Consider the following 12716-nt stretch of genomic DNA (forward strand, 5'->3'; position numbering starts at 1 on the left):
GTGTGACAATGTTGTATGATACGTTGATGTGTTGTGTGACAATATTGTATATGTTGATCTTTTTTGTGACAATGTTGTATGATACGTTGATGTGTTGTGTGACAATGTTGTATATGTTGATCTTTTTTGTAACAATGTTGTATGATACATTGATGTGTTGTGTGACAATGCTGTATGATACATTGATGTGTTGTGTGACAATGTTGTATATGTTGTGTGACAATGTTGTATGATACATTGATGTGTTGTGTGACAATGTTGTATGATGCCTTGATGTGTTGTGTGACAATGTTGTATGATACTTTGATGTGTTGTGTGACAATGTTGTATGATACTTTGATGTGTTGTGTGACAATGTTGTATGATGCCTTGATGTGTTGTGTGACAATGTTGTATGATGCCTTGATGTGTTGTGTGACAATGTTGTATATGTTGTGTGACAATGTTGTATGATACATTGATGTGTTGTGTGACAATGTTGTATATGTTGTGTGACAATGTTGTATATGTTGTGTGACAATGTTGTATGATACATTGATGTGTTGTGTGACAATGTTGTATGATGCCTTGATGTGTTGTGTGACAATGTTGTATGATGCCTCGATGTGTTGTGTGACAATGCTGTATGATACTTTGATGTGTTGTGTGACAATGCTGTATGATACTTTGATGTGTTGTGTGACAATGCTGTATGACATGTTGTGTTAATGCTGTACGATACTTTGATGTGTTGTGTGACAATGCTGTATACTTTGATGTGTTGTGTGACAATGCTGTATATGTTGATGTGTTGTGTGACAATGTTGTATGATACATTGATGTGTTGTGTGACAATGCTGTATACATTGATGTGTTGTGTGACAATGCTGTATGATACGTTGATGTGTTGTGTGACAATGTTGATGTGTTGTATGACAATGTTGTATATGTTGTATGAAATATTGATGTGTTGTGCCTACATACATTTTATTATGAATGTTAGTTTTCTTAGCGGTCACTTTTACTATAGTTTAGACTAGTGCTCACATTTTGTATTTTACACTTGTTTAATGTTGATCATTTTTGTTTACATTTTGTGTTGGATCATTGAATCACAGTGTATTTTAATCAGTTTATCCAGAATTTGGTCAAAATTAAAAATCAAAGATTTTGTAAGCTGTTTCAGTATACTTTGTGTACAGAGTACAAACTAAAATTTTCGAGGGGTATTTATTTTGGGTTTGCTCAATGAGGGTTTTTAAGAAGTATTAACCGATAAAATCTTTCAAATACAATTGTATTTGCCAAGTAAGCTGGATTTGAAACTTGCCAATGGAAATGGTTGTGATGTAAGTTTATATTTTAATTATGTATATTTATTCTGTTTTTCATCAAAGTTTGATTCTGTTGTAGATGTTTTTTGTCATTTTGTTTATGACAATTTTACTAATTATTTTAATTTGAGAGAAAGATTCTCCTAAAAGCACTAAGCAGAACTACACATAATAAGTATATAATATTCCATCATATATTAATCAGGTGGAAAAAGTGAGTAACATCTCCTCAGTAATTTACCTCCCGAGATAAATCACATATATATACTTTTATCATAAAAAGCATTACTGGTATTTTGTCAAGATTGGAACGAGAAATAATTTTTACTCTTGAGAATGATACGAGATGTACCTTACAGAGTTATTTTTCATTTTATTTTATTTCATGTTTCTGTTGCACATTTGTGTGTGAAAAATGAAATCAAACTACCTGGCTCCACATACTAGTAAAAAATAAGACTGAAAATGGGAGTTGCTTAAGAGTCTTGATTTACCCATGGACATCTAATATACAAGTCTGCTATATATCATCTCCGAATTAAAGAAATGTGGACTACGGCTGACTGAAGGATCTACATTTGATATAAACTAGGGCTTTATTGGATATTGCTAATATTGATGAAGGGGGATATTTGAACACTGACCGTCAGTTTGGTGTACGTTATCTTTAACATGGGTAACATTTATCTCAATTACGAAAATTAATGATCACAAGAGCTGTATAAATAAAGTTTTTTATGTTAAAGCTGATATAGCAAAGAGTATGGATACAAGTATAGCATTTAGTAGGTTAATGGTCCCTACGCAGTGCATCGTTCTGTAAATCTGTATGTCATTTTAATAAAAGTACATTCTGGAATACAATCTTTATTGTTTTGTTAACAAATTTGACATTTGTCCATACAGACTTTAACTTTGGACCTACACAATTTGATTAAAATCGTATCTTGATCTGCGCTCCCAGATAGGGACTTAAATCCCTTAAATGGTACAGTTGATTCACCTTGAGTAAGAAATATTGACCTAGATAAAATTTGACCTCATTGTGACCTTGATTTTTTGGCATTGACATGAAAATGTTGCCAGATACTTCACCTTGCAATCCTACATAAATCTAACCTTAGAAGTTCTGTTGACATTAATGCTGTCTTGAGTAAGAAATCATAGCCAAAAGAATGACCTTTGGACTTTAACCTCCAGGTTAACATGACCTTAGTGTATTTGGGGCTGAACTTGTTACTCACCACTGCCTTGCCATCCTACTTCATATACCTACCTGGTATATATCCCCAGGTAGTTGGAAATATGATGATCTTTATCAGATTTCATAGGTAGTTTCCCCATGGTCTCGACTTAGCACCTTTTAAGACAAATTTTGATGAAAAACTAAGATAACAATGAGGCCCAGATACCTGGACCAACATTCAAGGTCAAATAGGTTAAAATCTGTAAATGACTTCTCGATAACCAAGAAGCCCAGAGACACTAGTCTACTGGGGTGAAGGGCTACCATTAGGGTTGTTCCAATGAATGACCTTGATCTACATTCAAGGACACTGGGGTCAATTGTGTTAAAATCTTTAAACAATAATTTTTCAATGACCAAGAGATACAGAAACCTGATATTGAGCCAACTGTATGCAGGAATGAAGGACTTTTAAATTTATTTCGCTGAACAAGAGATCCCTCATCTTAGAAAATTTGATGAAACATAGTTACAGTATTCATGAAGTTGTCAGATTTAAGGTCAAGGTTACCAGTAATATGTCTTGGTTATTGAGACCAAAATTTCTTTCCCTTTACATTTAAGATATTTCAACATTTATTAGAAACAACAGACACATAAATTGACATTTAAACATTCATTTATTGATGTCCGATTGACTAGTAGGCTTATGTAGAAAATCCTCTCTGTCCAGAAATTCAATCCATCGATTATTAACCGGTTTTATCATAATATTCCATCATTAATGAAGAACCACATATTAAGATTAATCTGTTATCAAATCCATGAACAAAACAAAAAGCAGAAAAAAATATATTTATATACATTGCTGTCCATACAAAACATGAACATACAAACCACCCAGTCATGGCGTCCATACAAAACATGAACATGTATACAAACCACCCAGTCATTGGCGTCCATACAAAACATGAACATGTATACAAACCAGTCATCGGCGTCCATACAAAACATGAACATGTATACAAACCACCCAGTCATCGGCGTCCATACAAAACATGAACATGTATACAAACCACCCAGTCATTGGCGTCCATACAAAACATGAACATGTATACAAACCAGTCATCGGCGTCCATACAAAACATGAACATGTATACAAACCACCCAGTCATCGGCGTCCATACAAAACATGAACATGTATACAAACCACCCAGTCACTGGCGTCCATACAAAACATGAACATGTATACAAACCACAGTCATCGACGTCCATACAAAACATGAACATGTATACAAACCACCCAGTCATCGGCGTCCATACAAAACATACACATGTATACAAACCAGTCATCGGCGTTCATACAAAATATGAACATGTATACAAACCAGAGTCATTGGCGTCCACACAAAACATGAACATGTATACAAACCACCCAGTCATCGGCTTCCATACAAAAGATGAACATGCATACAAACCACAGTCATTGGCGTCCATACAAAAGATGAACATGTATACAAACCACCCAGTCATTGGCGTCCATACAAAACATGAACATGTATACAAACCACAGTCATTGGCGTCCATACAAAACATGAACATGTATACAAACCACAGTCATCGGCGTCCATACAAAACATGAACATGTATACAAACCACAGTCATCGGCTTCCATACAAAACATGAACATGTATACAAACCACAGTCATCGGCTTCCATACAAAACATGAACATGTATACAAACCACCCAGTCATCGGCGTCCATACAAAACATGAACATGTATACAAACCACAGTCATCGGCGTCCATACAAAACATGAACATGTATACAAACCACAGTCATCGGCATCCATACAAAACATGAACATGTATACAAACCACAGTCATCGGCTTCCATACAAAACATGAACATGTATACAAACCACAGTCATCGGCGTTCATACAAAACATGAACATGTATACAAACCACCAAGTCACTGGCGTCCATACAAAAGATGAACATGTATACAAACCAAAGTCATCGGCGTCCATACAAAACATGAACATGTATACAAACCACCCAGTCACTGGCGTCCATACAAAAGATGAACATGTATACAAACCAGTCATTGGCGTCCATACAAAACATGAACATGTATACAAACCACAGTCATCGGCTTCCATACAAAACATGAACATGTATACAAACCACCCAGTCATCGGCGTCCATACAAAACATAAACATGTATACAAACCACAGTCATCGGCTTCCATACAAAACATACACATGTATACAAACCAACCAGTCACTGGCGTCCATACAAAACATGAACATGTATACAAACCACTACAAACCAAACCATTATCGTAGATATTTACAAACAAGTCATCATTAACCGTACAATGTATGAATAACCCCCCATTATCGTAGATCTTTACAAACCACAGTCATCGGTAACCGTACAATGTATGAATTAACCTCCATTATCGTAGATCTTTACAAACCACAGTCATCGGTAACCGTACAATGTATGAATAACCTCCATTATCGTAGATCTTTACAAACCACAGTCATCGGTAACCGTGCAATCTATTAATAACCCCCATTATCGTAGATCTTTACAAACCACAGTCATCGGTAACCGTACAATGTATGAATAACCCCCATTATCGTAGATCTTTACAAACCACAGTCATCGGTAACCGTACAATGTATGAATAACCCCCATTATCGTAGATCTTTACAAACCACAGTCATCGGTAACCGTACAATGTATGAATAACCTCCATTATCGTAGATCTTTATAAACCGCAGTCATCAGTAACTGTACAATCTATGAATAACCCCCATTATCGTAGATCTTTACATACAAAATGTATATACTAACCACATGATATAAAAATCATCACTATCAAAGAAAATTTAAACATTCAAATCAATACTCACAGAAAACCTTGTACAAGCATTTATTATAGCAACCATATAAACCTCACAGGTTGTCTTCTCGTATCTGCCCCTAGCAGTATATTTAAGGGGATAGATAGTCAGAATCATTCAAACTTAGTATTGACTATGTCCTCTTGTTTATAAATCAGTTTCCATAGAAACTGAATGAGTATGAATAACTTCCTATGGAAACCATTAGAGTATTATTCTATTCCCTTGGAAATCAAATTTACATTAATCAGTCCCCATGGAAACCGTAGGAGTAACAATCAAGACCAAATAGAATCAAATCTACACACAAATACTGATCGGAACCCATAGAAGTATTCAGCAACCAAAGAAACCATATGAATATCATTCTTACCCTAGAAACCATACAAATATTATTAAAGTGCCAGCGGAAATCTATATTTATGATGTATTCATGGAATATACAATCAGACAGATTTACTCAAAACAGGTCTTTCAACTACTAACGAAAGAAACGAATGTTCTGGACACAAACTCCCCTTGGACCTACAAATCCCCGAGGGTTGCCTCCTCTTCTCTGATGATAGGGTACAATACGATGCATGTGCCTTGGATGCATGGTCTGGCGAACTGGTGGATGATATTGCTGCTGTCCATATGGTTGCCAGTTGTATGGCTGAACATTTTGGCCAAAATTTTCACATCCATTGAAATTGTTTGAGCTGAAATGAACACTGGCCATTTGTTCCTGGTCAGAAAGTTCATCTTCCTGAAAGTTCAAACAATTTTCTGGCTGGTCTTCAGTGAAAACCAATGGATACATTGCAGACGCCATCACAGGGCAGTTTCCCACGACCATTCCATGACTGTCCTGTTGGTCATAATTCATCATATGGTTGCCCTGGTAACAGCTGTAGTCTGTCTTTCTAATTGGTCCACCATACCGCTCTTCAATACTTGGTGTGTTATCATACTGCAATTGACGAAAGTTTATCTGTTGTGCTACACCTTGTAAATGGGCTGCAGGACGAACAGACAGAAACATTTTTGGTGGATGGTTCTTTGGGAAACGGGGAGCATTGTTAGTGTTCTGTAAAGGTACCAAAGGTAATTCCACATTGGCTGGGTTTCCAAGTCTAGTCAGATTTTTATTATGACTGAAGTTTACATTGACTTGGTTTTTATTTGCCTTCTGAGAATTAGCAACCCTTTTGACTTCAGTGTAATTTGGTAACTCCTCACCCAAAGCCTCTGTGATGTGTGACAGAATCAAATTGGTGATCCGACGATGTGCAGTCATATCCCAATGAATGCCATCCTCTGCGCGGCGGTGTAGGTGGTACCGCAGAAAGTGATGCAGGTCAATCACATCGAGACCATGTGAGGCTACAATTTGACATGCGACAAAGTTAGCTTCCAGTACCTCCAGTTGTAATGAGTTCATCATGTGCTCTACCTCAGGAATGATTACGCCACCTTTGGCTTTTCTCGACACTGGCAAGGTCGTATTCCACAGAGACAAACATTTCTCTGTCAGACAGTTCCTCATACGGAGACAAAGTTTTTCCAGGTTAGACTTGTAGTCACTCACGTAATTATCACCATACCTGAAAAAGAAACAGGATTAAAGGCTTCAATATTCCTTTCTTCACCAGGTAAACAAGGGTATCCAGGGATTTTGGGATCATGTCCTACAATTTGGAAAATTTAGCATTTTTTTCTGAAAAAATCTGAAAATAGTTTAAGTGTTATGACAGTTTTCTGGTCTCCAAATCATCAAACATCAACATAATGAATCTATTAATTCCATTGTACTGTAATAGAGCCTTTGGTAATGGTGGTGTACATTTCCGATTGGAAAAAATTCTGCCTACTTTGGTAAAATACATTACTGATTTTCAATTGGAAATGGGGCCTAATACTGGACCCTAAATTTAAGACACCTAGCAAAATCTCTGCTATGATTGAGCAGAACAATACACACATATGACGTTCATAAATTCTTCTATTCCAAATTCATTAAACATAGAAATGTAACAAGAATGGAAATACCATAACATGAAAACCCAATGAGGAGATACCCTGGCAGATGAACAAATTTCAAAGAGATCACCTTCGATCTCTTGTTACATTGACCTTGACCTTCACAGTCTTGCTTTCAGGAAAACAACCTATTAAGTACGAGATATGTGAAATCATTCCATCTTTATTTTCTATTTCGATTAAGTTGGTACATTGACAGAAAAATATCTAGCAAAAGTAACTCCAATCTTAACTTTGACAATTACATTCAAAATCAGTCTTAAGATTCTACCTCTTCTCCTGATCTACCCAATTACTAGGTACCAAACAAGTTTGATCTTCCTGACAGGCTGATGGACAGACCCTCTTACTAGCTGTATTCATTTCAGAGTAAATAAGACTGAATCAGGGTATAGAATTAGGTTTGTTGGTCTATTCTACCATACTTAAAAACTTCGAACTAATTACCCGAACTAACCTGGTAATGTCCCACAGACATGAGTTGATGATGACGATATCAGGCCGTGGTTCCTCCTTGAGCTCGGTAAATATAGAATTGACGTAGTTATTGAAGCAGCGTGTCACAAAGTAAAACCTCACCAGATGGTAATCCGTTTTATACTGTCGTACCTCCCGGTAGTTGATACCGTTGTTCATTTCCCCTTTCTTACCTCCCAGTAATAACTTGTCAGTGGTAAAGTTCATCTCACCCTTCAACAAAAAATAATTACAGCCATCAATCAGAATGAGGCTGAAACAGAAATGATGACGAGCAACTCTTGAAACTAGGTTTGCGATCAGGATAAGCTTCTATGAGGATGGAAAAAAAAATCTCGGCTTCTGTTTTGGTGAAAAAATGAAAAATAAATATTATTTTCAGAAATTATTTAAAACATACATTTTGAAGTTTTACTATTGTATATAAAATTGTTAATGGAGATAGTTGGAGCCTGATCATTTATGTGGACAAATTGGTTCGTTTGTTATTATATGCAATAGCAGCAATGCCGTTATTTCAGACACAGATCTTGACAGACCTTACAAGCCTTGAAAGTCTCTGTAAAGGCTTGTCTGAAAATGACACACAATCACAAGGTGTAATTTCATAAAAGAACAACTCTGGTCTATCTAGTCCGACAATTCTATAAAACTCTAAAAAATGACTTCTGAATACATGTTCATTTTTTGTACTCGGTACTTACCTTGGCACGGAGTTGGCGATCATTCAGGTAATTGTTTTTCTGGAGCAACATCACCAAGTCCTTGTAGATTGACCTTTGAACTGTTATAAGATAAAAAAAAAAAAAGGCAAGTTCCAAAAGCTATTACAATTACAACACTGACAGGTCAGCGAGGGCCCCATGATGTATTAATAACCTCCATAATCACCAAGAGGCCATCTTCCCATATTGCTGAGATTGATATTTGGACTTTAAAACCAATCACATGGAAGCAACTTTTGTTTCCATCAACCTCTATATTTGCTGGGCTAAAGGAAATGGAAATACCAATTTGTATAAGAGCCAGGGTCATCTTTGGACCCAAATGACCATGACCTTTGACCCAGTGGTCTTGATCTTTGGTCAATCAGTTTTCTCCTTGTAAAATTCTGACCAACAGTGTTTCATAATATAACAAAATGTTCATTGGTCAAAATATACTAATTGCACTATGACCTCTGATCCAGTAACCTCATCCTTTGGTCAGTTAACTCCTTAACTAATTCTGACCAACAATGTTTCATAGTGCAATGACAAACATTAATCAGTAAAAGATATAACTTATGTCCTTGACCTTAAACCCAGTGATCTTGTCCTTAAGTCAGCTGACTCCCTGCTTAAATCCGACGAACTTTGTTTTTATATTAGTGTCATAGCAAAATCACAGCAAAATATTAATCAGTGAAAAGTTACAAAATTTTACCTTGACCTTTAACCAAGTGACACTGATCTTTTGGCAGTTTACTCCATGTTTAATTTTGACCAACTTTGCTTCATCATTTAAAAAGACACAGTATTTGACATTGACATTTGACCTAGTGATCTTAACTTTTGGTCAGTCAACTAGTACTCCTTATTTAATTCCAACCAACATCGCTCCATATTGTCACAACAAATGTTCATCAGAAAAAGGAAACAACCTTTTACCTTGACCTTTGACATAGTGACATACATCGACCTTTGGTCAGTTAACTTCTTGTTTAATTCTGATCAACATTGTTTCATTATAAGTGCCATAACAAAATGTTCATCAGTGAAAAGATACATAATTTGACCTTGACCTTTGGGCCTAATGTCCTTTGACCTTGATTTTTGATCTGGGTGTGTGTGAAATGAACACATTGACCAAATTTCATGCTCATCAGTTAATAAATACAGGTACTATTTATCAGCAGGGAACAATTAAAAACGAATTTGGTGGATGAACCAAAGGACAGACACACTGGACTGACAGACAGACAGTGGTTACCATAGGGCATAGGGCCATAACAAGGAAAGTCTATGGACATGTAACAATAGTGAATGAATGATGATTTACAGAGTGTTAACAGTAGTATTTATTGATTTTTTAAATCATAAAGAATAATTTATCTAGTGACGACAAAATCTTGTACAAACCTGAGGATCCAATCACAACAACAAACTTGTTTTTCAGAATGGCATAAGCATCCTTATTCAGAAAGATTTCCGACATGTTTACTATCCCAGAATTGAAATTCTGAAAAAAAAAAGATTAAAGAGAAACTCATGAATGTATGCAAATAATCAATGATCAAGGGTAGTCCACTTATACATCTACGACGGATTAACTCTGCTTTAACAAAACTGGACCTCTTCGGTAGTGATGTTCTTCTGTTCTTAAAAAAGTGTGGAAGGAAAAAGAAGAACACATTTTTATTTAATGTCCTAACATGAATTGAACCCAGGTCTCCAGTATAATCTCTGGCTCTACACACTGTTTTGGTTTGGTTTGCAATTGGTGATCTTCAGTTCTACCAACTGAGCCAAAGAAGTATGCTCCAACAGCTTATTGACAAGACTGTAATAATATATAATATTAATATGCACAACTTCAAGCCACACTGACCTGCTCTTGATATTTTTATAACAGTGTAATCTTGATTTACCAATATATTCTGTCTACTAGTCTATCCTTAAATGAACTTGTAATAATTTAAAATATGCATATGTGATAACTTTGGAATCACTTAAATTCAAGGGTAGAGCAACATTGATGACAAGAGTTTTGTGGAGTCATTTGATCTCAAATGGAAAATTCTATTTCCTTATGTGATATGATGTCAGATGTGTTCAATGATTGTTGATATGACTAGCGCTTCCTTTGTCACCACATAAGTTCCAATAGTGAGAAAATTATTTACCCGGTTTAGACCAAGATATTTTAATAACAGGTGTCGGCGATGAATCAGAAGAATTCAAGATACTTATTCTTCTGGAACACCTGGTCTTATTTTCCTTGTACTTTTTCAAAGGTCTTGATGAAAATCTGTATTTTTTGTTTGTTTTTTTTGCCCTCATTTGATCTACTTTCAGTTTGAATAATGGTTTTGTTATTATGCTGCTATTCTGATTAGTTTTTTTTTTTATCTTTTAAAGCAGACTGGAAAGATGGCAATGGCATTGGGTCATACAGATAATGCCACACCCAAGCTGTCCTAGTAATTCTGGCTATCCATTTCCTTATACTGCAGATAGAGGATGACAAACTACTAAAGTAATTAAAGTGGTAGATAGTCTTATCATTGGGATCAAACCTGTCCTATTCCATACTAATTAGCTAATTAATAATTTATAAAATTGGAATACAAATTAACACAAAACTGATACAAAAGCTTGTCAAATAATATATTTCATATATTAAAGAAAAGGCGATACAAGCATAAACATATTTAGAAAAAGTGAAAAGTAATTAAAATTAGGCTCCTCAGATTGGAAATTTATCTTGAGCAGATGGCCAATTACTGCTGCAAGGGGAGGTAACAATGCAGAAATTTCCCCCACCATTCCAATAAACTCGCTGTGATGTCCGTGCCAACATGTGATATTTCGCTAAAAATGTTCAGATATTCTGCACATAGTTCCCTAAAGTTAATAAAACTTGGTAATATAAAGATATTTTTATTTCGAACTACAAATATCTTAGCAGATAACATTGCGAGATGAGAGATCAACAAATATTGAACTAGGCATAATGCGTTGACTGAATGTTTTCATTACGTTTGAGCTTCAATTACGTTTGAGCAACTCCATCCTACGCCTAGCCTACATCAATAAGTACAATGTTAGTCCACTCCTATCTATAAATAAAGTAAACTTTAGGAACTGGATATGTAGAAATTAAGTCGTATTTGTTACCTGAATACGTCCCCGACAACTGTTCGGCTGACAGTCAAAACATGACCCGCTCGGAAGTGGTCCCAGCTTTGAATGATGGGGGAATCGGTCGAAAGTGGCGTACGTAGGCCACTAATCGGAGAGCGCTTGTAGATCTATCTGTCCGGTAGAGATTAACACCCGAGTTAAAATGCTATATCTACACAGGGACGTACATATATACGTATGTCCCTCGTCCACCATAGAGCATGGATATTGAACTTTAACTCAAGGTGTTAGATCCATACCAGTTTTATACGAAATGCTCGTTTGATTAAAATCACTACCTTTCCAGACATCACCCCACAGAACCATGATGCCAAACATATAAAGAACTAGTTAATTAAAACAGCTCCAGAATTTGTTTAATTTATAGTTCTAACAGAGACCAATATTTCTAAAATAGGCCTATATGGTTCAAATGGGTCCATTATATTACGAAGGCCAGATATTCCGAAAGGCCCGCTGTCGATAACGCGAATATCGGACAGAACTTTTAAAAATGTGGTAGATCTACATTATTTTGTATTTATAATTTGTTTTCAAATAAATTACCTTTTTGCCTCCACACTATTCATTTTACATATTTTCATGTTCTACCGATACTTGTGCCAGAGACCTATATACTATATATAGTATATAGGTCTCTGCTTGTGCCAACTAAAGAGGAAAAGGTGAGGAATATCAAAGTAAAAGCTCCATTGGGGAAAAGCCATAATTCTGTGAAATCTTTTACTCTACAATTGTACATAACGTTTCAGAGACCAGGACAAGAACAGAAACAGCACAACAGATCATAAGTACTAGCCCGAGTTTCCACTGGCCCCGACACCATATCTGGGGTAGGTCAGGGCCTGGGGAAACTCGGGCTAGACAATTACCAACTTTTAATATTAGGGAGCCAG

General features: G+C 35.9%; 1 protein-coding gene across 1 annotated transcript; it reads right to left on the reverse strand.

The window, feature by feature from the left end:
* Positions 1–3160: 3160 nt before the first annotated feature.
* On the reverse strand, positions 3161–12154 carry LOC117339852 (PC-esterase domain-containing protein 1B-like). Its single transcript, XM_033901561.1, has 5 exons — positions 11794–12154; positions 10036–10135; positions 8620–8699; positions 7896–8128; positions 3161–7002 (listed from the first exon to the last, which is right to left on the reverse strand). The coding sequence occupies exons 2-5, from the start codon at positions 10109–10111 to the stop codon at positions 5898–5900; spliced, it is 1494 nt and encodes a 497-aa protein (XP_033757452.1). The 5' UTR covers positions 10112–10135; positions 11794–12154; the 3' UTR covers positions 3161–5897.
* Positions 12155–12716: the final 562 nt, after the last annotated feature.

The sequence above is a fragment of the Pecten maximus genome, chromosome 12 (assembly GCF_902652985.1).
Source record: "Pecten maximus chromosome 12, xPecMax1.1, whole genome shotgun sequence".
Classification (NCBI taxonomy): Eukaryota; Metazoa; Mollusca; class Bivalvia; order Pectinida; family Pectinidae; genus Pecten; species Pecten maximus.

Excerpts from the sequence above, each read along its gene's own strand:
- LOC117339852 (XM_033901561.1), bottom strand. The coding sequence starts at position 10,111 with ATGTCGGAAATCTTTCTGAATAAGGATGCTTATGCCATTCTGAAAAAC. Across the intron at positions 8,700-10,035 it reads TGTTGTGATTGGATCCTCAG|TTCAAAGGTCAATCTACAAG; the intron begins GTTTGTACAAGA and ends ATCTTATAACAG. Across the intron at positions 7,003-7,895 it reads TGTCTGTGGGACATTACCAG|GTATGGTGATAATTACGTGA; the intron begins GTTAGTTCGGGT and ends TTTCTTTTTCAG.